Here is a 26683-nt window from a genome sequence, read left to right on the forward strand (position 1 = left end):
AATGACATTTCAGGGTAAAAAAGAAATGAACAGTAACTCAGATATTTGTATTATTAGTTTACATTTGAACACAACATTAACAGCAATAGATGATAAACAAGCATAAAGGGAAAAAGCATCCATCTTTCCACTTGCTAAAGTCTGAAATCATCACTAGAATGAGTGTAACACTGTAGGGCAACAATCACATCAGCAGTAGGTTGAGTAAGACATTTTTTTGAAGTGTAAAATTGCAGACAATTAGCTCCTGTGCAACTGAAATTTGAGCTCATTGCCATAAAATAATCAAATGCAGCCTTATCCTTCCACAAAAAAAAACCACATACTAAGTTCACCTTAAAAAAAACATTTCACATCTGTCTTAAAGCGTTCACATCTCATCTGTCGGATCTGCAAAGTGCGGAAAATGATGGCGAATGAGCTAATAGCAACATGAGATGAACACAAAAGTTCCAAAAGTTCAGTAGGCGCTGTCATTTTCCGATAAATGACACAAGTTGCAGTTGTGCTCTGCTGGACTTCCACTGTCACTTCAGATGTCTTCACAGCCACAAAGTTTGTTTTGTTCCTTTTGCTGCATTTTGTTTATCTCGATTAAAAAAAATAATAAGAAGAATAATTTTTTAAATGGGTCGTTCAGTTACAGCAGGAGAAGTTGGGCTTTTTTCTCGGCGCGTCTAAGTTGGGCAGCGCCTGGTAGTGACTTTGCTCGTCGAGCTTTGAGTGTTTGGTCACCTCCCTGTGCCACAAGAGACAGGAAACATGGTCAAATTAAGACTTACATATAAAATAAACATAACAGAGAATGTAAAGTACTACACTGGTTTTATAACGCGTAATTACTTTACGTATTGCGGTATTCACGTCTTGGATGTGTGTATTTAAATGAGGGGCGTGGCCTAGTGAGTCAGAAGCTGGCCAGTTTGTCTGCATGTGAGAGTCTTGGTGTGAGTTGTGGCCTGCAGCAGCTCCTTGCGAGTGTTCTCACGTCGTATTTGTGTGTGTGGCTCTTCGACCCTGCTTAAGATTGAGCGACTGTGGCTCTCTTTGCCTACATGGGAGGTAAATAACGCTTCCTTAATTGACAAAGAAAAAATTGTCTAGGCGCTCACCACTGTAGCTGGTTGTACATTGGAACACTAGATGGCAGCAAAGCGCTTACCGAGCAAGATGCAGCACAGCTTCCAGGATGTTGGAGCCATCTTTGGCGCTGGTTTCACAGAACAAAGTGTTGTAAGTCTGTTTCCATAAACACAAGACAAGATTAAATACGGAATCAGTGTGCATTGTATATTTTAGGGTTATAGTTATCTTAGTCATTTTATCATTTTGATTATTAGAACTTGTACATTGATATGTGTGTACATAGTTCAAATATCATATCGCCCACAAGTGGCACGGGTATAATACACACTATGCATAATATATTAGCATAAAAAGAAATAATCATAATAATAGCGGTCATCACCATAGCCAGTTTCTCGCCGTAGCTGGTGGGCACACAGTAGGGTGCCCCTTGCCTCCGGTCACATTTGTTGCCAACCAGCATGATGGGGATGTCCTCCTGAGACATGTCCTGTTTGCGCACACACACACACCATCGCACTCCAAATGACCACGGATAGCAGCAAAGCTTCTACACGCGACACCAGAATCCCGTGACAACACTTTACATATCTGTCAAATGAGAGAAACGGTGGGTGGAGAAGAAGAATCTGCCGTGTACCTCGATCATGTCCACCCACTCCCTCACGTTTAGGAAGCTCCTCTCGCACGTCACGTCGTACAGCAGCAGCACGCCGTCCGCTCGCCGGAAGTAAGACTTGGCGATGCTGCGGAATCTGGACACAACAATAACACTCATGATAATATAACACAAGCACACACACACACACACACACACACAACCATGCACACACCTCTCCTGTCCGGCAGTGTCCCAAATTTGTAACACAGTGGGCTCTCCGTCCACCATGAAAGTCTTCATTTGGAAATCCACGGCTGAAAAATGGGGAAATATATTCTAATATAAATCATGTGTAAAATATATTTCAAATGCACATGAAAATCATCTTAAAAAGAATGTAAATGAGCATTCGAAAACATTTGGCATATTTTCCGAATGAAAGCAAACGTTCAAACTGCTGCAGGGCTCCCCGTGCAGTTTTTGACTGTGCCTTTAGCCAATGTTGTCACATACATTTGTTTGCTTGCTTGTAGCAAGTTCGCATGTTAAGACGTCAACACCTTGAAATCCACTTTTTGGGTGGCACAGTTTATGAGTGCTTAGCACATCCGCCTCACAGTGCTGAGGCTGCGGGGTTGAAATTCTTGCAATCTTCTATCTTGGCCTCACCTCAAATCATTTTCAACAGATGACTCGGCTTGAAACTTTTGGACGCTGGCAGATCGTGACGTAGCGTCGCTTTAAAGGCGGCGGATCTCCTCACCCACGGTTGCGCTGGAGGTGGGTTGGAACTCGTTCTTGCAGAGGCGCAGCAGGAAGCTGGACTTGCCCACGGCGGCGTCTCCGGCCATGACGATCTTGTAGGCCTTCTTGGACGGCGTGTAGCCCAGGTCGCCGTTGTCCTTGTCCTCGCTCTAAGGAAAACAACATGGACACATCTTACTGGCCTATTTCTTTGCTTTGACCCTTACATACTACTTAGGGCAAATTGGATTTTATGAACCTTGTGAAAACAGTGTAAAGTCTCACCCGCACACTGATGGCGCTGACGGCTTTTCGGGCGTGGGGGGCGACTGGGGCGGGCGGGGTCGCGGCCGCGGGCGGCCGAACGGGCTCGGACGGCTTCCGGTCCAGAACGGAGCTCCTGTCCGAGCCAAACGCTGACTCTGCGTCCTGCGTCTCTGCCGGCTGTCGCGCCAAATAGCAGCAACAATTCCGGGGATCAGATTTCATCATCTCAATTTAAGCGTTCTCATACAAATTTAAGCATCCCACTTGTTTGTCTTATACTTCAAAGTTAGATCCAACTGAATGTTTTCTGGGGAAAATGCACTGGTTTGACCCTAAGGTGGCGGCGTTGAAGATGTGATGTGTCCATGCATTTAGACGACACACTGAGTACCACTACAGGGAACGTGCGTACCACGCTTTGAGAATCACTGTTTTAAAGTATGAAAAGGCCCTTTTGGTCCCAGTTCTCCATGGTAGAAGGGCACGTTTGGATGATTTGACTTGGTCAGGTCACGAAATGGAATGAAGTGCCACTCCAAAGAAGTCGCGGTGTGCGCCGTTCATTCATACACGACGCAGTCACACACCACGACACAGAAAGACGGCAAAATTAATCCTCACATCAGCGTCAGAGGTCTCTTCAAACAAGGTTTTGCTGACAAACTCCTCCCTTTTCTCGGTCAGCCTCTCCTCCGCCTCCACCTTTTCCTCCTCCTCCTCTTCCAGGCCTTTGACCTCCTGCTCCGAGTCGTAGCCGCCGTGCGAGCCTCGCAGCGTGGACAGGCCGCTGTCCATGTAGATCTCGGGCAGGCTGTCCTCCTCGCACTCGCTGCTGTTCCGCCGCTGCAGGCCCGGGTCGCACAGCGCCAGGGCCAGCGATTCGCTGCTGGGCCGGCGGCCGAAAACGGGGTAGTCGTCGGGGCGCTGGCACAACCTGAAAAGAGGTGCAAAACAACCCAAAAGAACCTTCGACGTTATGTCGACCGGTTCCAAAGCTGGTTCATCAGGTTTGAAACGCTTAGCATCTGCAGGGTTTATGTACATAGAACATTTGCTAGGAAAATAAAATAACTTGATGTCATGCGCCGCCCACATCGGATGGCATCGGCAGAAAAACGCTTGACAATTTCACATCGTTTAGGTCTCGGATACCTGCTTCCGATCGCGACTCATTTCGGCAAATTCTGCGGTCGACGTTCGTTAAAGTCCGAGCCCTGTGATTCACCCAAAATGAGGCATTCGGGTGACATTCGTAGCGAGGGACGCAATCTCACCTGTCCAGAGTGTACGGCGACGGGTAGCCGATGCTTTTGCTTCTGTTTCTGCCCTTTGGAGTCCCTTTGGTGCCGGAAGACCCGCTGCTACTTGACTGTAACACAGGAACACACATACACCGCGCTTTTAAACAAAATTAACGACAATAATTGAATATAGACAGCAAGATGACAGCAAGTAACCAAACGTGGACCCGATATAGTGCTTGTGGTGCTTCCATACTGACTCAAATATCCTTGCTCAAGGGCCACTTTGGATTTTTAAAACAGAAAGACACGCCAGATCATTTGTAAGATTGAAACAATTTGAATTTTATTATTTCTCATTTATTTAATGATAATACATTCAATTATTTTATCAAAGCAATGTTTCAGCCAGTGTTTAATGTTATTATTTACAGTAAGTCAGCGAAAAATAAAAACACGTTGCCCACCTACCTTGGTGGCCCTCTCTAAAGCAGCTCTCAGGCCGTCGTTGCTGTCGTGGAGCTTCCTGTTCGCCTCCCTTTCCGCACACGCACAGAACAATTTGTAGAATTATTATATCTTGACAATATCATGTCTTCTCTGAAATACAGGTAAAACGCGAGTGTGACTTACTGCAGGATCTCAATCTGGCTCTCCAGGATGTCTCGTTCGTCCGAAAACTGCTTCATCAGCTCCTCGTCTCTGCAAATTACACCAATTAAACAATAATAATAAGAATCAAAAAACATTTGTTGCTAATCTGAGCATGATGCATATTTAACAGTTTTCAGAATCAGAAAATCCAGAATTTTACCCGTGGAGAATTACTGTGGTAACTCAAAGGTTTTGCTCAAATCTTTTGAAATCCTGCCAAAATATTGGTGAAAATATTCATTACACTACATGTTCAACAAATAATCAACTAATCGACAACAAATTGATTAATAAATTAATCAAGAACTTTCTCGATAATCGCCTTTACGATGATCCACATTTTCTGACATTTTACGGATCAAACCAGTAACTGAATAATAATCAATTTTTGCTTCTGCGTTTTCTGCCCTGTCGCTTGTCAACTGGGCTGATCGCCCACCAATCGCAGGGCACATTTGATAAAAAGAAAAAAGAAAAATGGAATTTTACCATTATTACATTTTTGTATTGTAGTTTCCAAAGACTACAACTGAAAATCTATTTATTTATTTCACCAATATAAAACTTTTTAGAAGCACTGATGCAGTACATTTGTTAAGTACAGTTCAGTTTTATTTAACTTTTAAGTACCATACAGCTCCATTTCAATTTTTAAAACTATTTAGTTTGAAATGTTTTTCGGGACAATTTATGTTTTATGTGCAATTTATTTTAATGCAGTCTTTTAACCTGTCTTGTTTGTGATGAACACCTGGGGCTACTATGCTACTGCGTTTTAAAGTTCGCCATTATAGCGGAAGAATTTGGTTTTTAGATTTCACTTGGTTTAAAAAGTGTGAGAAGCACTGTTCTAGACCAGTCTAGCTGACGTTAATTAACGTTAAAACTCGTAGCAGTTTACCTCAATGGACCAGATTGAGTTGACAAAATAGTGCAACTTTGGAGGGGCAGCATTTTGGACACATCTCTTCTTCTGGGTGTCCTGCCTGTGGTTGTGTGTACCTAATGAAGTGTCCAATGAGCATGAGTCGCATGATGTCGCGCGTCAATCACATTGAGGTCATCTGTGCTTCCACTAAGCAGCTGTGAGTATCATTTATGATAAGGAAAACAAGACAGAGGGAAAGCCTTGTCCTGCCTGTGCTGTTGTGTTGCTAGGCAACCACACACTGCTGGTCTGTCCTCGCTCCAGGATATCCTGTTTCGCCCGTTGACAAAAAGAAAACACCCCCCAATGCCAGGGAGAGGACACTTAGAGGGGGGCGTTTTCTTTTCTTTTTTTTTTTTTTTCTCTCTCTGCCTCAGACCCTAAATGACTCAAATTGCTTCTGGAGGTCGAGGTAACCTCAGCCAAGGCCAGAACCGTCCGAAACGTGTCCGCCTGACTGGCTTGATTGAAAAATCATGTCACGCGACATAGATGGCGTTCCATTTCAGTCCTTTAGGTGGCAGGAGTGCACTATAAAGCACCACACACACACACAAAGGAAGCTTTTTTTTCACTACAGCTCCATCTGCTGGATCTGGTGGGCCACTGCCCCGCTTGGCCTTAATGGAAGGATACTAGAGTGGTCAAACGAGAAAATCTGTATCATTTTTTGCCACAGTACGTAATAATTTGACTATAACCTAACATTTTTTTTCCACGGGCCACATTGTAGTTAGGCTTTCCCTCAGAGGGACGTTATAACTGTGAAACCATACAAATGTTTAATGGCCTCACCATGTTAGATACACACAACATATTAATGGAAAACTAGGTTTGAAATGAGAAGTCAAGGAGAATCGTTTATAAAGGGGTTTGATAAGAAAACTAAATGCTTGCAATAGCTCAACCTTATTATTCATTACATGACCATTTGAAATTTTGGAGCAGATTTTAGCAAGAATAATGGACGTTTACACGTTACAAAAAAAAAAGAAAAAAAACGTGCGTGGGATCGTCCTTGGGTGGTCCGGAGAGGACAGTTTTGGTAATTTTCACATCCTTTTAGAACACACGCAAAAACAAACAAAAAAACATACTATTCAATACCGCTAGCAAGCGGGCTACATAATGTTACGTAGCTAGCTAGCGAGCTAGCTAGTGCTAGCACTAATGTTTGTGCATAAACATTATGATTCATGCTCTAAAGGTGCTCGGTCACAGGGTACTTGTTGATATGTAATACTTTCAAGTGGATACAGGCTGCGGACGTGAACATCAAGTCAAATAAAGTGAGGTTACGTAATGACCTTTCAGAGTTGATGCTCTGGTCGGTGAGCTCGGTCTTGAGTGAGTCCAGGTCACTCTGCAGGCACGCCACTTTGGTCTGGGACTTGAGCAGCTCCTGTTTAAAGCGCTGATTCTCCTACACAGAGCAACATGCGGGGACGCGACACCGAATGCGGCAGCCATTAAAGAACAATACGGAGAAAAAAAAACCAAAAAAAGAGTTATTTGCTGTGGTCTTACCAATGTCAGCTCGTTGATTTTCTTCTTCAGGGCCGGACTCTCGTCCTTCACTGTGATGTTCTTGTACTTCTCCTCAATCTGTGCACCACGTTTAGGTTAGACCACGTTTTAAAGCAACCATTTGATAATCATCAGTAAACTACAACGCTATATGTCCATTTTAGATGAATATTTTGGCTATATTCACATCCTATTTCACCATGATGTCTGTATCAAATTTATGTATGTACTTATTGTCATAATATTTCCACTATTATGGTTGGTTATTCCTTACTGTTGCTTTTTCTTTCACCACACTGGACACTTGAAAACATCACTTTATTCAATTTATATGTGCTTATCTTGACTGTAAGATACTTTTTTTTTTTTTTACAGGCATTAGTCTAGGAAAACTTATTTTTGATGAGATATCATAAAAATGGTCTTGTTGTAGTGATTATATATATTTAAAAAAAAAGACTGTGGTTACCATTTGCATCCTTTGGATCTTACACTGGAGCTCACACACTTCTATCTCATAGGTTCTTCGCACTTCGCCAAGTTCCGCCTCCCCTCGCTTTTTCTCCTACAGACACAAAACGCGCACACAACAACACACACATCAATCATTACCACTTTTTTTTTTTCAAAATGATTGGAGTGAACGAAACATTCAATTGAGTTGCGTAGACATTCCTGTGACATGTTCACCTGTTACCGCTCTAGAACAAGCGATAAGCCGAGTCAAAAATAAGTGGCCTCCAATTTGCCGTGTCACAAAGCAAACATCAGATCCTGAGTCAGCTGAGTCCCAGCGATACGCTTACATAAGTTTTTATGTACACACACTGATAGTGATCACACTTTACGTCACAGCTTTTCAATAAACTTCATCGCCAGCTCGAACATGAGTGAGTTACTTGTCGTGTTTCTTACAGTGAAGGAGCGCGTGCGTTCTTGCATCAGTAATCTGATCTCAGATCAGTTGTTTTGTGTTTGACATGAGGGAAGAGCTGAACAAACTGTTCAGTGCCTCTTTGCGAAGAAAAACTGTGGATATCAATGAGCTGACCAAAATGTTAGAAACCCCCTCACTATTGTACAGGTAACGCGTAAAATTGGAATATCACCGACTATTCTAAAAGTGTAAAAACTTTGGATTTTGAATTATTTTTTGGTTTCACTGTATTGTTAAATGAGAACGTTCTCCTGACGGTGTCACTCAAAAGTGAGCATTATTGTTGGTTTAATGACATCGTAGGATGATGTGGGTGTACCTAATGATGTGTCCCACCTGCTCACGTGCTTTCCTCTCCGTGGTTTGGATACGTTGGTCCATCTCCTCCTCCATCTCGCTAAGCTGCATGGACGCTTGATCCTGCGCTCTTTTACACAACGCCGTGTTACTTCAAACTCAACACACAAGTATGTGTGCGTGTGCATCACTTACCGCCTGATGGCCAGCGCCAGGTTCTCCATCTCGGCATTCTGCTGTTTGATCTCCTTGGTGAAACTCAACAGGATTTTCTCCAGCTGAGGGACAAGCCTGGGCTCATTCACGCTGATGTTCTGGTACAACGTCAACACTTGCTCGTGTCTGCAACAAGAGAAATGAAGACTTCGCGTTACCCTTCATGGATCCATCAGGCCACTGCCCCACTTGGCCCCAATGCAAGCAGACTGTAATGAGGACATTTTTAGCTACATTTCTCAGGTGGCACCTTCATCTGCACCTCCAGCGCACCAACAGTTAATGGGTCCATGGGAATGAGTGAGCGAGTGGGCACGTCCCGTCTGGCTGACGACACACCCACTATGCAAGGTATTTTCACATTTAAAGTGTGCTTTATTTTTCTCAAGGATTTCGATGACATTCAAAATTCTCCGGAAAACTCCACGCTCCATTATTTACAGCCAGCCTCAGAAGTCAATGAATCAGGGCTCTTTAGTGTTTGTGCATTCATTTCCAGGTTACATGTGGTGGGTGTGTCGGAGGTCTGGAATCCAACGGAACTGCTAGTGATGTTTGACTCCATTTGACCATTCAAACGCTCGAAGTCTCCGCAGCCTCACACGGAAGCAACGTTTACAAACGTTGAACTATTTTTCATGAAATCTGGTTAAACCCTATAGAGAAAAGAACGGCTTTGTAATCTTTGTCTGGTGAGCCTATTGTGCTGTTTCATGAGCGTAAACAATGAAAATTAAGACAATTTCTTGTGGCTTTTTACTTTTACTTGAGTCATATTATTCTAAAACAACAGTACTCTTGATTAGTGAGTGAGGTAGCGATTGTTCGTGTTTTATCGAGTGAGTGAGTGAGTGAGTGAGTGAGTGTCAGTGAGTGAGTTAGATTTCTCAGCTGTACCTATTGAAGCATTGGGTGAATGTGATCCTACTCATGGCTGAGTTTAGAGTAATAGTATAATGTGTCACAGAGCAAAAATGTGCGATGTCGCGCTTGTGTGTGTTGACTGACATGGCGGGCTGAGCACACAGACATGGCTGCCGTCTGTCAACAGCTCGCGGCACACGCATTTATCATGACCAAAAACACACACAAACCGAAGTCGACCCAATAAGTGCTGTTCCGGAGAATACCCAGAGGACAGAGTCACGCTCATTTCAAGCCTCCCTCACGTCGCCATATTTTTTTTTTAACACATGGACACACAAACTCGCCTTTCATGCATTCAAAACACACGTTGTCAAAATGTCCTCCATCAGCTGACCAGGAAAAAAGAGAACTTCTTTAGTGCTTTGTGCATCACAAACACCACCGCTGTGACAATCGATGTTCTCCGAAAGTGCAGCACCCCCGTCCCATGTCAGGCCTCCCGGGGCTCACACATGCACACACACGCGCACACACGCGGGGGCCAATAAAAAAATCTATATCTCCAAGAAACAATGTTTGCTAGATAATACAAACTGCATGAATCTTCATTTCAATGCACTAATATTAGACCCATAGCGGGCAGCGCAGTTTTATTATAGTTGCTGGCACGTCGACCTCACAGCTTGGAGTTTCTAGGTTCAAATCTGATTTTGCTTGGTTTCTTCATGCTTTTTCCTGCCTTCCCCTCATATTCCAAAAACTTGCATTTTAGATTCACTGTCCATTGGTGTGAATATGAGTGTGAATGCTTGTTTGTGTATATGTGCCTTGCCATGGACTGGTGACCAGTCCGGTGTGTACCCAGCTTCTTGCCCACAGCAGGCCAAACCACTATCTGACTTGGCTTACCAGGTGTCGGCAGGGATGTTAGCCAGCTAAACTACCAATAATAGCAGAAGCAGAGTGCAGTCACACCAGCAAGAGGGGGGGAAAAAAACCTCATTTTAACAGCGAGTGAAAAACAGACTTGTTTCACAAACGTAAGCGACAAAGTGTGCGTGTCTATGATCTGAGCGTTACTCCAGGTATTTACTAACCGCAATCCTCTTTTCTTTACCACCAAAAACAATGACCTCAGTTTTGTCGTGGTTTAATTAAAGATAATTTTAGTTCATCCAGTTATTTATTTGTTTTCGACAGTGACACAACACCTCACTTGAACTAGCTAGATCTATAACTGTCATCTGCATTGCAATGATAGTCAATATTAAAGTTCTGAAGAATTTGACCCAAGGGTAGCATATACAGACTGAAGAAAAGGGGTCTAAGAACTGACCCTGGAGGGACCCCGTATGCCGTATTCGATCAGATTGAGAACTTCCAATGGTTACTTTCCTCCAGGTAGGGCCGCAACTATTTAAGGACTGTTCCATTGAGTCCTTCACTCGTTTCTAACCTGTTCAAAAGTATGTTATGGTCTACTGTATCAGATCCAACAAGACCAGAACTGACCCTTTTCCTGAGTCAGTGTTCCATCTTATACCATTTAGCACTTTCATAAGAGGTGATTCTGTACAGTGATGAGGAAGGAAACCTAATTGAAATTCTGCAAAAAGTGCATTTAGGTTCAAGAAATAGCTGAGATGATTAAAAAACGCTTTCTCAACAATCTTAGCTGTGGACGGGAGGTTTGAGATGGGTTTATAGTTTGCTAACATGGAACCATCCAGCATTCTTCCGTTTTTAGAAGTGGCTTATTGGCGGCGACTTTAAGAGGTTTAGGAAAGTCACCTGACCGAAGTGAGCAATTAATTATTTGCTGCAAATAAGCTAGCAAAGACACCGCAATAGTTTTGAAAAAGTCCGATGGTATTGTGCCAAGACAGGAGAAAGTTGCCGGTTTCAGCCGCGAAACCATTTTCTCTACATTTATTTTTAATTTTTTGGTTGACTGTATCAAATTCTGGCATGGTAATACAGTTACCGTATTCTCAGGTGGTTTTGGATGTTCAATCATTTGTATCATTTTGCTGATCTGTGCTGACTTTTGATCTTATGTACTGTATTTTTTGACTAAAATAGCAAGCAAATTCAAATGTTGTTCTCTAGCCCTGACTAATTCTTGGTTTTAAAAGGACAAAACATCTGTCGAGTTCATAGTGAATTTGGAATTTATTTTACTTTCCTGCATTTCAAGGCCTTTGCTTTCATAGTGCTCTTCCATGATGTTTTAGGTTTTCTTAGTTTTAATACTAGTGACAGCAACGTTTGAGATTTGCCCAAGCATACAATTGTTTGACTTTATTGGTCTCCTCTCTTTATCGCAGGTAAGACTACATCATTATGCCGACTTGACTTGAACTAACCTATGACTTGACTTGCGCAAGACAAAATGACTTGGGACTTGAGACTTGCACATGTGACTTCATCCCATCTCTGGGAAATGGACACGTGGGTGGATGGCTCTTTAGAGGTTTAATCATCTAAAACCACAAGAGACCCAAACTTCCCATATGGTAGCTGTCGGACCATGTTGACTAGGGCCGAAGCTGGAAGGTTGTGAGTAGCTATGACTAGCCGATTAGTGCATAGAGAGAAGAAGAAGAAAAAAAATTGAGCACTCACGCTTACTGTATTTTCTGTCATGGAAACAGCACACGTCACGCCATCAAGTTGTCAAATTACACTTAGTTAGTGTACTGGATCAGTGTATTTGGCGCATGCAGCGGACACATCGCCAAACACTTATAACACCATGTCTTGAAATAAACATTGATCATTTTAGTTTGAACAACCTCCGCAAACTTAAAATGCAAATTTAGTTGATGCTAGCACTAGCACATGTTAGCACATGTAGCACAGCTACAAATGAAATGCACAAACACCAAAGAACCCTGATTCATTGAGTTCTGAGGCGGGCTATAAATCACGGAGCGTGGAGTTTTCTTTCAAGGCCCAATTCATACATATTCTTGCTTTAAAATGCAAAACAGTTTAAAACCCCTAAACATTTGGCTTAGCAACCGAATTAAAGCAAATATCCTAGATACGAGGGACCTTCCTTCCCTTTTTGACAGACTTTGGAAAATATTGAGAGATCATCGGTGCTGTTATAATGATTGACACGCAAGACTGTCCAATCCTGATCAATCTCACATTGCAGAAAGGTGGGACAAAAGGAGTTAAGAATCTTTGGCACCCATATTTGTTATTTTTCAAGAAACTTTGGTTAATAACAAATATTAACCACACTGCATGAATTCAGTACAATGGTACAGCATATAAGTAATCTCTAAGGTGGTGAAGAGGAATAGTAACACATATTGCTAGACTGATGGTGGAAAAGTACAAATACATTGCTACTGTACTTAAGTAGATGTTTCAGGTACCGGTATTTGTACTTTACTTGAGAAATTACTTGTCTGATGATTTTTTGCTCACTACCTACATTTAAAAACGAATATATGTACTTTCTACTCCTTATTTTGTCAAATGGGCCGGTTACTTTTTTCAACCTTCGCGGGTGACGACAAGATGTAAGAACGACGTAGATAAAGAGAAATGAAGTCAACTGTGGTTGAGATTGATCTACTTATTATTATTCTTATTATCTTTAATATCATTACTAAGACTTGAAGATCTTGCGACATGGAGATATGCAAACCTTGGCACATTTACGTCAACAGAGTCGGAGAAGTGCGATATTCCCCATCCGTGACCGTTTTTTGATGTTGTTGGCTCCAAGAATGATTTGTGGCAAATGTTTTGTATCTTGTGCCAGCCTAAAATATATCTAATCAGGGGGGGAAAAAATAAATAAAAACACAAACAGGTCATGTGTTATTTGTTATCTATAGCTGATTTAGCATTTTTCGATGACGAACAATTTAACAGAAGAGTGACACCAGTTTGGGTGCAGAGAAGTTGTTTTTGTTGTCGTGCCAAGTTATCAAAGCAGGTGTTGTACATTAAATAAACAGAGGTGGTAAAAGTACTCACACAGTGTACTACAATACGGATACTTGTGTAAAAAGAGATTGGTGAAAGTAGAAATACTGGTTGTTTCACGTTAAGTACTTCACTTAAGTAAAAGTGAGGAAAAAAGACGTAGGCTACTTAAGTACAAAAGTACAAATTTAAAAAAAAATATTTGTTTCACTGTCAGCTATATACAATATCTGTTTTGAGGAAAAAAAAAAAGTGTTATCTTAAACCAAGCGCTTGTTAGCGTTGGCTCAGGCTCAAAGCAATGTGTTCCCATAGCTTTGCTCACATAGTCAACTGACTAACAGAAAATGCTTATTCAGCTAATGATGACGATAAAAATACAATTTATTTATGAATTCCCCCTCCCCCCCCCATATATTAGATAGAGATTTTAACACTGGCGCAGACACAGCGCGTTGGTCACAAATACTTCGACATCAAATCTCTTAAATAAGGTTATGGATGAGGAATATCTTGCTTCTCTTTTGGTATTAACTGCATACTGGCACATTTTCACATAGTAAACGATAGAAAGTCCAAATATTTGTTTTGAAATAAGGAATACAAGTAAAATGTCGTCAGAATAATAAATACTTAACTCACGTAAAAAAAACAAATAAATGCAAAATCTACAGTAAAGAAGTATTTGTACTTCATTATTTCCCACCAAGGTATACTGTATAATATTTGTACTTTTCCCTTATGAACTTACATTTGAAAGTGGGTACTTTTTTGGGGGGTTTTTGACTTTGACTTTAACGAGTTGACTCAGCTACTTGTGCACTTTGACACAAGTAGCCGAAGGACTCGCGAGCAATTTGAGCGCGTCTTGTTTACTGACTTGGGAATAAACTTGATCTGCTCGCCCAGCCGGGCCGCGAAGTCCTCCCAGGCGGCGGCGGCGGCGCGCGGCTCCCGGTGGCTCCCGGTGGCTCCCTCCTCCCCCTCCTCCTTCTCCTCCTCCTGCCTCGGCCCCCGCTGGGCGTCCATGCGGTGCCGCTCGTGGAAGCCGCGGATGAACTCCGGCAGCGTGATGGTGCCGTCCTTGTCCACGTCCAGCCGGTTGAAGACGCGCTCGGCCTCGCTGGGGCTGACCTTCAGCTCGGTGCAGATGGTGAAGAACTCGTCGCGCTCGATGCTGCCCGACTGGTCCGTGTCGTAAACGTGGAAGAGTGCGCGCAGACGCTCGCGCTCCTCTGCGCTCATCACGCTGAGGCGGACGAAAACAAACCGACAAGCAAACAAACAAAAAAAAGACGTTAATCCCACTCGGTTCTTGGCAAAAAACACCCCCAAAGCTGTGTGCGTTCTCACGTCCAGGTAAACAAACGACAACTATCGCTACCTGCGTGTGTGCGTGTGCGTGCGTCAGGCGTGTTCACAAGCCTGCGGGCTTATTCCCTCCCTACTGAGGATTAAAATAAGTCAATAAATTGAGTTGTTACTAATTTTCTTTTCTTTTTTTTTGGGGGGGGGGGGGGGGAAGTAAACTACAGCAAACTACAAAGCAGTAACTGATGGAAGTTTTATCTAACCCAAATAAAAGTCTTATAATGTTGAGAAGAAAAAAAAGGTGAAGGGCCAGTGGCGTCGCTAAGCCTCTTTTATGGGGGCTTTAACCCCCCCCCCCCCCCCCGAATTTATTTATTCATTCATTCATCTTCCGTTCCGCTTCTCCTCACTAGGGTTGCGGGCTTGCTGGAGCCTATCCCAGCTACCTCCGGGCGAGACGCGAGGTACGCCCTGAACTGGTCGCCAGCCAATCGCAGGGCACATATAAACAAACAACCCTTCGCACTCAAATTCACACCTACGGGCAATTTAGAGTCTTCAATTAACCTACGATGCATGCTTTTGGGATGTGGGAGGAAACCGGAGTACCCAGAGAAAACCCACGCAAGCACGGGGAGAACATGCAAACTCCACACAGGTAGGGCCAGGATTTGAATCCCGGTCCTCAGAACTGTGAGGCAGATGTGCTAACCAGTTATTGACCGTGCAAGATTATTTATTTATCTAGCTCCATTCTCCGAAAGGCCCAGTAGAGGACGAACTTCCTGCGGCTTCTAAGGAACAGGAGCTGTCGAGGCAGTTCTACACAGCCGTCATCCAATCGGTCCTGTGTTCATCCATCACAGTCTGGTTTGGTGCCGCTACAAAAAAGGACAATCAGGGCTGCCGGAAAAATCGTCTTCCCTTGAGGACTCGCACGTCGCCAGAACTGAGACAAGAGCATGCAAAATCCTCTTGGACCCTACGCATGGTGGTCACCATGCACCTCTTCCAGCTCCTTTCCTCAGTTCGGCGCTATCCATCAATGCAAACTAAAACTAGCAGACATTCCAGCAGCTTCTTCCGTCTTGCCTTTAAATTGCTAGAGGCTAAGTGACTCTCCGTAGTGTGTTTTTATAATATTTATTGTCACGATGGCTGACTATTGTCGTACTAGAGCGGCTCCAACTACCGGAGACAAATTCCTTTTGTTTTTGACATCAGTGGCTAATAAAGAGGATTCTGATTCTGATATATACAGGTATATATACGTATATACAGGTATACAGGTATATATACGTATATGCCTCCAAAACCTTTGAAGAGAATTTCAGTATGACATCCAAATCCATAGACAAAAGAATGGATTTATTTTTATAGCAACAACTGGGAGAATTGGCAGGAACAGGAAGTCAGTCCAAAATCAACACTGACGAGGAATGTTATTAATAATTAATTATTAAGTTCATTTTGCAAATAAATCATGTGTGTGTATTAAATATTAAGTATGCACTGGAAAGGAAAAAAAACGAAACTTTTTTCAACAACTGCAGGGGCAGTGCCCCACTTGCCTCCAATGCAAATTTGTCAGATTTTACCTTGCATAATGTTTGTGTGTGGCCACTTGTTGCTAAGCAGAATTAATGAGGCACAATCATTTTTTAACCTAAGACATAGTTATATTTATTATCTTTTAAGTTAGACACACACACACACACACACACACACATATATATATATATTTAAATATCACTTTTGCTGACCTGGCTTTGACAGTCTGTTTGAGACAAACATTCTCCTCTCCATCTTTGTGATCTGGGAATGTTCCGCTGCCACTGCCGACATCCGTTAAAGTGGAAGAGTCGTCGTCTGTCTTCGGCATTTTCCCCCTGTCTTCTTCGTCGCAACTCTGGAAAAGTGAGCTCCGCCGACGTTCCGACAAGCGTCTCGCTGATGCCGTTGCCATCTTTATACCTTTTTTTTTTTTTTTTTAAGACTTAAAACAATCCTGGATTCTCCATATGTGTCCTTCAAAATATCCCAACACAGCAAATACAGACTGATGCGTTGACTTTTTATATGTGTCCTCCCCTGCCACCCAATGTGCTTCTTCACTCATCACATGTGGACACTCCTGATGGGAAGACTTACAAAAAAAAAAAAGTCCATGAAGAAGAAAGTCAAAGAAACCCTGCAGGCAAACTAATCTGAGAGACAAGGCTTATCATTGCGCCTCCTCATATGCACTTCGTCATCTTTCATTGCAAGTAGTTTCCACTAACACCTTATGTAATATACACAAAGTGACCACTAATGTACTTCTTTATAAAGCATGAGAAATGGCTTGATATGAACTATGATGTCATCACCGACGGCTAGACGGAATTCATGGGGCACAATCATGTTGGCCCTGAGTCAAAGTGCCTCGAAACTGCCACTTGATGCCTTTCCATTTGATATTTGATGTTTCATATAAGGGTGTTATTTGACTATATTGTTAATAAATGCAATGTCTGTTTGTAGGTAGTATTGATGGGGCACACTCATTTTTGCCCCAAGCCCAAGTGCTTAACAAATGCCCTTAGTTTTTTGTTGTCACTTGTTGTCACGTGTTTCCAGGCAGAATTTATAGGGCACAATCATGTTTGCCCCAAAGCCCAAGTTAAAAAAAAGAGAGGTATTGTGGTATTATGTCTTTCCAAAATGTGTTTCACACAAGACTTTAACGTTAACAAATACACATATTGTTGCTACGCAGAATTCATGGACAGCATCATGTTTGTCCCCCTCTTTTTGCCAAATATGGAGGGGCACTACCTAACTTGCCCCAATACACAATATCTACAAATTGCAAAATAGCCTCTTTAGCAGAATTTGGGTTAATTAAATATAAAAATGATGTGAGCGGCAGTGCCATACCAATATCAGGTTGCTGGCTTTTCTGGCATTCGGATAAGTGTTTTATATTTAATACAGAGTGGTAATTCAACTCTGCCATTAATGTGTGCGTATACAGGTTTTTGTTACTTCCTCTGATCTAGTTTGTCTGTCAAATAGTCATGACTGATAAAGGCTTTCGATTTTTTATTGGACGCTGGGGCAGTTATGATTGAGAACTAAGAACTTTGCCTCGCAACAAGTATCCCAACAAAAACTCGATGTAAGGGGCAGTGCCCCACCAGAACCAGCTGTTTGCTTTTCTGCCTTGCAAATGTGCATTTTCACGTGTAATATAGAGTTGTGATTAATTTGCGATGTTAAATAAAAGTGTACTGGTATTATAAACCCGATAGTGCTGTTGTTTTTATTTGTATTTTTATTTCCTAGTGTCTGACTTGTTAATTCTGACTTGCTTTTCCCTAGTTTGTCCCTCAGGCTAGTAGCATACATACTCTATGTCAATTTTGTACATCCGTTTATGAGAGCAGTTATCCTTAAGCCCCATGAACTCTGCCTAGCAACAACTGGCCCAATAAACATGTGACGTGGAGGGCAGTGCCCAACTAGATCCAGCTTGGAATTTATTCCTTCACAAAATGGGTTTGATATTTAGATATTTTATATAATACAGACTCGTGATTCAATTATTGTGTATGAGTAAACACAACAGAGGGGATGTTTACCTCACAACAGTTTCATTCCTATGGCATTTTTACATTGGCCTATAGGGGAGTTACGATTTAGCCCTATGAACTCTGCCTAGCAACAAGTAACGTCCCCAAGGAAACAAGGCCCCACAACAACTGAAGACTTTTCCCTTTTGCTCTCAACACATGGACACAATGTTATGTTTCACAACTGATTATTGTCACTGATTACGAAAACATCAGAAAAATTGTGTGCCATTTCCCTGGAGGAGGTCACAAATAGGGGTGTGGAGAAGGTTCAGTGTGGTCTCGGGATTATCTGACGACATGTTGTTTGTCTAGGGAGGTGCGCTTGTTCGTCACCACGCTGGATGTGCTTGCGTGATGAGAACACACCATGTGGCTTTGACATAACCTCCTAAGTTTACCTGCATATAAATGTTGCAAATAGGAGTAATGCTGGATAGTAGTATGTCTTCCATCATAGTTTACATCGAGCTAAAGGGAATGTTTGAGTTTGTAAATTAAAAATGATAATTCACCAGGTTCCAACAACATACTAAAAAGAGCTTTTTGTTGCTAGGCAGAATTTATGGGGCAAATTTGTATTTTGATATATATATATATATATATATATATATAGCTATAGAAAGCGATAGCTACAAAGTGTTTGTTTGTCAGTGCTTTGGTCAAAGAAGCAAGTCTTTTCAAGTCAGTGGGTTCAAATCCAAGTGAAGTCACAAGTCATTGCTGTTCAAGTCCAAGTCGAATTGCAAGTCTTTTGACATATTGGTGAGCCTGGGGGAGACGACCTCATCCACATCATCAGCACTGGGGCACCCCAAGGTTGTGTCCTCTCTCCGCTGCTCTTCTCTCTCTACACGAATGACTGCACCTCAACGCACCCGGCTGTCAAACTCCTGAAGTTTGCAGATGACACCACTGTCATCGGGTTCATCAAAGACTGTGACAATTCTGCATATCGACAGGAAGTGGAGCTTCTGGAGCTGTGGTGCGGCCGACGCAACCTGGAACTGAACACGCTCAAGACTGTAGAGATGATCGTGGACTTCAGCAGGCATCCTTCGCCACAGCTGCCCCGCACGCTGTCCACCTGTCTTGTGTCAACCGTTGAGACCTTCAAGTTCCTGGGAATTACAGTCTCTCAGAACCTGAAGTGGGTGACCAACATCAACTCCGTCCTCAAAAAGGCCCAGCAGAGGATGTATTTCCTGCAGCTTCTGAGAAAGGATGGCCTGCCACAGGAGCTGTTGAGGCAGTTCTACACAGCAGTCATCGAATCAGTCCTGTGGTCTTCCATCACAGTCTGGTTTGGTGCTGCTACAAAAAAGGACAAACTCCGACTGCAACGGACAATCAAACATGCTGAAAAGATTGTCGGTACCCCCCTACCCACCCTTGAGGACTTGCACGCTGCCAGAACTAAGACAAGAGCGTGCAAAATCCTCTCGGACCCTCCACATCCCGGTCACCAGCTCTTCCAGCTCCTTCCCTCAGGTAGGCGCTACCGATCAATGCAAACTAGAACTAGCAGACATTCCAACAGCTTCTTCCCCCTTGCAATCAACTTCTTAAACAGCTAACCTACAATTCCATTGCAACATGCTGGCAGTTTTGTTTGTCTTGAGTTTGTTGTCACATTTCTGTCGGGCCAATTATACATACTCATGCACTCACTGTACTAGTCTCGCCACGCTGCACTATTTGCATATCTGTTGTTGACCAATACTGGCCACTCATGCCAGAGTAGCATCTGCCCCACTTGCACACTGACTGAGGAGTATCTGCAACATTTGCACAATCAACGTTGTCCCAGATTATCGCGCTACTCGTCACTTTAAACTGCATACACGCCTTAAAGTCTCGGCGCCCTTTGCACAATGGTCATTGCACCGGACTATTGCTATATTAGTCATTCAAACTGCTCTAAGTGCTAGAGGACTGCATCTTTTTGCACAATTGTCCAAAAAAAAAATAAAAATAATAATTGTACCGGCATAACCAGATAACTAGCAACCCTTTATTGCTCAGTGACTGTTTTTCTCAATGTCTTTATGTCTCAAAAGTGTTGTCGTACGAGAGCGGCTCCAACTACCGGAGACAAATTCCTTGTGTGTTTTTTGGACATACTTGGCAAATAAAGATGATTCGGATTCTGATATTGCTGAGTCGAAAGTTAACAAATTCATGACTCGAGTCTGGCTAGAGTCCAAGTCATGTGACTCAAGTCCATACCTCCGCTTGTTTGCATTGTTGCTAAGCAGAATTCGTGCTGCCTTTGTACCCTAACCCCTATTTGAAAATAACAGGGTATGTTAAATAGCAAATTAAATATGAAATACAACTTGAGAGATAACGAAAACTGTATCATATAATCAATATAAACTCAACTTTTTTTGGGCCAGTGTTTGGAGGGGTATTTGTCATACAAAATTGACACTTTGACAGGATATCAGAGGCAAAGATCTTGTATTATGAAATAGTTGAAACCTTATCATTTGAGTCTAGGATTTAGAATTAATATTGATATTTGGAGTCCAAATAAGCATAAAAAAAGCAACCTTACTGTACTATATACTATATTTAACAGGCGCACATACATCTCCTCGTATACATACTGTATGACACATTACATGACACTGATTCAATCAAGACTTATTTATATACACTACGTTGTGTACACTTTATGGACCTGTGCACTACCAACGTAAGCTCGACTTCCCCCAAACGTTTTAATTTTATTGTACGTACAAGTTGATTAGAGCCCCCTCCCTCCAGTGCGACAGACTCATGACTCGCAGTGGCATGAATCTGTGGCTGAGGGTGCAAAATGAATTAGCAGGGCAAACACAAGGCGCTGTGTGCCGGGCGGGAGTCACCGCGAGCCTGCAACGAGCCGTTCCACGCCCATGTGATGGGAGGATGACTTCGCAAAAGCAGATTATTTCTGTTTCATATGGGACTTAATGTTTTTTGTTTAAGAGAATGTTAATTTGAGTGTTGGCGTCTCTCCATCGCTTGAATCGATAAGTTAAGAAATGTCTCATTTCCTGTCATAATCTTCAAAAAGGTGCCTTTTTCTATGGCGGGGCAAGTGTTGCATTGAACCACCTGATCCAACGGATGGCACAGTCATGAAAAAAAACTTCTTTTTGAAAATGAGTTTTAAATAATTGTCTTTGGTGTGCATCTGAGTTTCAGGTGGCGATGGCGGCAGGGAACGACACAACATCCGGGCCGCCATCAGTTCACGTGGATACTCAGCAGCGAAAGAATAGGTAGTTGTTGTGTTTTGTGCTCACATTGTCCATTTTTTTTCCAGGTATTTTGCCAAATTTCTTTTTTGTAACCAAGGGTCCGAAGAAAGTGAGTTCTGAGAAGAAGTGGATGATGTCTGTTAAATTAAATTAAAGCTTGATATCAATAAAACATGGGCGAGGTGTGCGTGTAGTCGAATTGGCCAAGCAGTGCGAGCGTAGTACTTCTCCGCTCCTCCTGAACATAACATGTAGTGCTCTGTATTGATCACATTTCAGGACACTGCATATATGTTACATTAGGGAGCTTTAATTGTGGCGGTATCAACATATAGAAATCAACACATACAGTAGTTTCTTCTGAATGACATACAAACATTCACTTAACAAAGTTCATAAGGCTCGGTTGTCCCAGAGGAAGGGCTGGGGGGGGGGCGGATGTTACCTTTCAAAATGTAATCTCCCAGAGTCGCTTCAAAGAATAAAACTACTATGATAAACAAAAATCAGCAGTCTGCTACTGTACATGCTCACACAGTTCCTAACTGCCTCTCTCCAACATAATCCCCATGCTCAATACTTGGCAAAGACCTGAGATCAAATAGAATATATTTAACTCTGTATTATGTATAATTGTACACACGTCAATGTAATGCTGCATATGTTTTTGCTAACAATGATAATCCAAAATACTTATGACATCAATATGACACCAACAAATGTCTAATTTCCATAGTTTTTTTTTTCCCATCAAAATGCAAATAAAATAAAAGTTCCCGTCACTGAAACGCTCTAAAGTGACACAGCTTAAAATAGGCAATCCCCTTTGTTGTTAGCATAAATGCTAAGCTACAAGCTAAGCTAATGCTACGTCATGTTTTTTCTAGCCTTTTTCAAAGCTAAATCTCAAAACGGCTAACGGTTCATGTTAGAAAGAGCAGGAACATTGTGCTAGCGAACCTGCTGCCGTGTGTTGTCAGCTTTGTGTTTGTCTAACACTGCGTCATCTTTTTCTTGAGGATAAATAATCTCAATCGGCTAATAAATTGCGTTTGGTTCAAACGAGTTGGGAATGCCCAGCTAACATACTAGCATGCGCAGTTTGCCTCGCTTTCGGCTTTCAACGTGACAAAGGCGCAATGATTTTATGATACCTTTCGAACCTTATAACTTTGAAGAATTTAAGTTGAGATTTTAAATATAATCATTAAGTTAGCAAATATCCGGGGCTAAGTTGGTGCTGTTACCTTTGCACTTCTCGATGAAAACAAATCAAGCCTCATGCGTTCTAATGATGGTCAAGACAGCCAAGCCGACAAGACAAGACAAAAGGGAAGCGACATTTTTCATATTCTATTCTTTTTTTTTTTTTTTTTTGCCACATCATTTAACATTGTATTTACAAAAGGAGGACATGCAGGTTTTCAGGCTCTTAAAAAGTGACACAAGTGAGCGATTTCGCACGTAAATGAAGAGCTGTACATCTATAAAACCTTTAGGGAATTACCTAGGAATTCAAAAATGTCCTCGTCGGCTGTTAATATTATGACGATGATGATATAGTCATAGTGTTTTGGCCCTTCTGTTGGTTCAGTAGGAAAAATAAATGCTTTGTCGCTGCATATTTTCTACGTATGCATAAATCACATTGTTATGCATATTTGTGTGAGGCAAGAAACATTTGTACTGAGTGACAGGAGCGCAACGGAATGCCTTCACAATGATGACAATTGTAGTGCATCAGCTACAGTCTTGCTAGAAATAAATACGCATCATGTGTTTATACAGTACTGTGCGAATATAGTAGCATTTTGATGAGTATCTCGATCAGGGTTCTAAGAATTAGATGCAGGCATAATAATTGATTCAATGAATGGTTTCTAAAAGCAATTGAGTTTCTAAAAGCATTTGAATCCAAATGGAATACACCACTGCGCTGCTGATTCGCTCTCAAAAGAGTTTGTTGTCTAAAGAAGAGGATTTTTTTTACTATTACAACTTTTTCATTGTCATTTAAAAGCCTTCCCCCTCAAAAATGTTTTGATGTACCGCACCGAAAAGATCTGATTGATTGACTGGTTGGAGCTCGAGCATGGTTTACTTCTCTGGCACGCTTAAGAAAAGGTGGACTTGGGCACCACGTGCAATGGAGACAATAATGTCATACAATTACAACTAATGAAGGTGACGTTATTCAATACTTTTATTTCCCTTTATGAGAATAAAGGCGTGGTATTTTGAAAAAAATGTTTTGGTTTGTTTGCTTTAACGGAAGTTGTTTTCAAAGAATATTATATAATGATACCACCCAGTTTATATACAGAACGGTAGCTAGATTAATGTAGTAATTGTTTGGGAACTCCGCCATTCACTTTATAGCCGTTTTCTTTTGTTAACATCCAATCACTTTTATTCTTGCACTTTCTAGCCTTCCCCAAATATATTGCTCTTTTTATTCTTAATATTGCATTTCATATCCTTGTTAACACTTCTATCCAAAATTAAAACTCTGATATCATTTTTCTTGTATCCTTAAGATGTTTCAAGCACATCAAAATCGTTTAATTCTCTTGAGCTTCAGATTTATTTGTATTGAAAAAAAATATTTGATTTTGTTAAGACGATCTTTTTCTCATATTCGCTGCATTAAAAAAATATTTTTGTTGTAGTTTGATATTTCCCCCCACAAAATAGGTTATTTATTTAACGTTATGTCATTTTTTCCCCAACTGCAACCCCCGCCCCTTTTCTTGTAATTTTAAGCCCCCTCCGCTTATTATTCTCATAGTATTACAACTTTTCTCTCATAGTCTTACAGTGTTTTTCTTCTTCTTGTTAGTGTGTCCATAACAATCCATTCCTTCATCCTAATCACCAGAAATAATCCACAAAGTCATAAAAATTTGCAGTAATACAGTTTAGTCCCACAGAGTGACCATCCTTGAGCCTGCTAATTACGTCAGGGACAATTTGGCACAATATAAGTGCGCCTAGTAAATGTAATCTTTTTCACAAAGGAGACATGTTATTGGTTAGAACAGGAGCTGCTTTTGCCTTTTCCTGAGAAGCTGATCACAATAACTGACTGGACAGTCCGAACCGAAGCTACAAACACTGCCCTGTGGTTTTGGTTTTGGTTTTGGTTTTGATTTTGGATGGACCGATGGAGATAATTTCAAAATGACCATTTTGGGAGGTGGGATGCTCAGTAGGTTTTTGACACAGTGTTGTGGAAAAGAGCTACAGGCTAAAAGAGCCTGTATGACACACGTCACAGGAAACATACGACACTGACATCAGGACACACATCTTAACCGACCCACCGCCATCTTTTCCCTCCCGATCCCAAAACCCGACATCCTGCTCTTACATGCTTTTCACTTCATACGTGTCACATGAAGACATGACGTGTTGTATCGGCACACACAAAACACACCCCTTCGTGTTATTGAAATGACATCACGTGGTCTGACAGAGAGAGCCGACGTCGATTTGTGCTGTAAGAGTCGTAAAAAAAAATACGCCCCTTCGCCCCAATAAACTTGGGTAAATTTGCTTGTTTTTTTTTTCCCTTTTCTTCTTTTGTAAACTTTACTTTTTTTTTCCAAAATAAGATCAAAGTAGATCCTCTGACTGCAAAAATTCCTGAAAGATCCGCATCATGTAAAAATGTACAAAACCTTAAAAACAACTTATGTACCAATGTGTCTTTTTTTGTTGTTTTTTGTTTACTATATCAACTTAGGAGAGCGGGACAACTTTTAGCGCAAATCCCGCCCATTCTTTTTTAATGATTGACATGCTTGGGGACCAACTGGGGCACTCATCGAACAAGATTTATAAAACAACAACAAAAGTCAAGATAAAAGTCTTGTCAGCATCTTGAAGATCTTTGCTCTTCTCTGCCTTTTCCCAGCACTTTTTGTCCTCTTTTCCTTTGCCACAAACATCTATCTTTACACTTATCTCATCTTATGATGTTCTGCTGGTCAAGACTCAATGATACAGCTGTAGTTAAGACTGGGTATAAGATCGAATCACACGCTAACATTACGGAGCCCCAAAATGAGGCCGGGCGCGGGGCGGTTGGGGCCGGAATAACATTGTATGGACGAAATACCAATATGGGGGCCATGAATTAAGTATAACATATACACAAAATATTAATTTGCGGCCGCATAGTAGGTATAAAGTGTACACAAAATGCTAATTTGTGCCCACAAACACTAATTCCTGGCTACAAACTAGTATTTATTCCACCAGTTATACTTAATTTGTGGCCACACATTAGCATTTCGTGTGCATGTTACATCTTAGGGCAACAATGAAACATGTCATGCCTGAGGCTCTGTATAATACAGATTTTTGGGCCACTTTGCTTACCTAGACATTCAAATTTTTCACGAGAATGATATCAAAAGTGTGCACGTTTTACGTAATTTGTGGTCACAAATAAGTGTTATGTGTGTACGTTATACCCAATTTGTAACCACGAATTTGCATTCCCCCCCCCCCCCAAGTCATGTTTGAGGCTCCGTATCAGACAGACCTTTGGGCATCTGATTTTTCCCTGAAGTGATGCTTTCCCTCTTTTAGCCACATGGTCCTAGTGCGTTCCTGTCTCACGTTCAATCAGACCACAGGTTCTCCACGGCCTTGCTGACCTTGCACACGATCCAGCGGCGAAGCGGGCAGTAGTACTCGTAGTGGAACTGCTCGAACTCCGGCGTCTGGCGGATCTCGTGCAGGAAGGACATGTCCAGGTCGGACTCCAGCAGCAGCAGCAGCGTGGGCACGGTGACCAGCAGGACGCCGGTGAGCGCGCCGACCAGTCGGACCACGCTCAGGACGCACGCGTTGAGCCGGGCGTTGGACGACAGCAGTCTCAGGACGCCGCCGCCCCTCGCGGCCCGCCGGGTGCGCTCGAAGGCCCGGTCGCGCTCTCTTTCGGCCTCGAGCTGGGCCTGGATGTCGGGGTCGGCGTGGAGCTCCCTCAGAAGCCTTGCGGGGCTGTGGACCGGTGAGGAGAAGAGCAGGTCCACGCCTCCTTGACTGTCGTCCACCGGGGTGGGAAGCATGCTGGCACAAGGACTAAACAGGAACACACGGAAACACATTTAGTCATCCATCCATCCATCCATCCATCCAACCATCCATCCTCAGGTCTTTCAGTCGAGATGTATCACTCCATCAT

At 42.3% G+C, this 26683-nt stretch overlaps 1 protein-coding gene across 7 annotated transcripts; it reads right to left on the reverse strand.

The window, feature by feature from the left end:
* Positions 1-32: 32 nt before the first annotated feature.
* rasef (RAS and EF-hand domain containing) lies at positions 33-26284 on the reverse strand. Of its 7 annotated transcripts, XR_009787782.1 has the most exons (19): positions 16388-17815; positions 14194-14562; positions 8478-8624; positions 8322-8412; positions 7518-7613; positions 7049-7126; positions 6829-6944; positions 4573-4641; positions 4411-4477; positions 3973-4067; positions 3320-3632; positions 2717-2875; positions 2451-2601; positions 1920-2001; positions 1727-1841; positions 1469-1576; positions 1163-1239; positions 844-1051; positions 33-739 (listed from the first exon to the last, which is right to left on the reverse strand). XR_009787782.1 is itself a non-coding variant. In XM_061767926.1 (18 exons), the coding sequence occupies exons 2-18, from the start codon at positions 14556-14558 to the stop codon at positions 637-639; spliced, it is 2232 nt and encodes a 743-aa protein (XP_061623910.1). In that variant the 5' UTR covers positions 14559-14562; positions 26154-26284; the 3' UTR covers positions 33-636. The 7 variants fall into 7 exon arrangements, 3 of the variants coding, with proteins under 3 accessions (XP_061623910.1, XP_061623909.1, XP_061623907.1); XM_061767926.1 differs by lacking the exons at positions 844-1051; positions 16388-17815 and adding an exon at positions 26154-26284; XM_061767925.1 differs by lacking the exons at positions 844-1051; positions 16388-17815 and adding an exon at positions 26039-26235.
* Between the last annotated feature and the right edge of the window lie 399 nt (positions 26285-26683).

This window comes from Phyllopteryx taeniolatus, chromosome 3, assembly GCF_024500385.1.
Source record: "Phyllopteryx taeniolatus isolate TA_2022b chromosome 3, UOR_Ptae_1.2, whole genome shotgun sequence".
In the NCBI taxonomy this organism is placed as follows: Eukaryota; Metazoa; Chordata; class Actinopteri; order Syngnathiformes; family Syngnathidae; genus Phyllopteryx; species Phyllopteryx taeniolatus.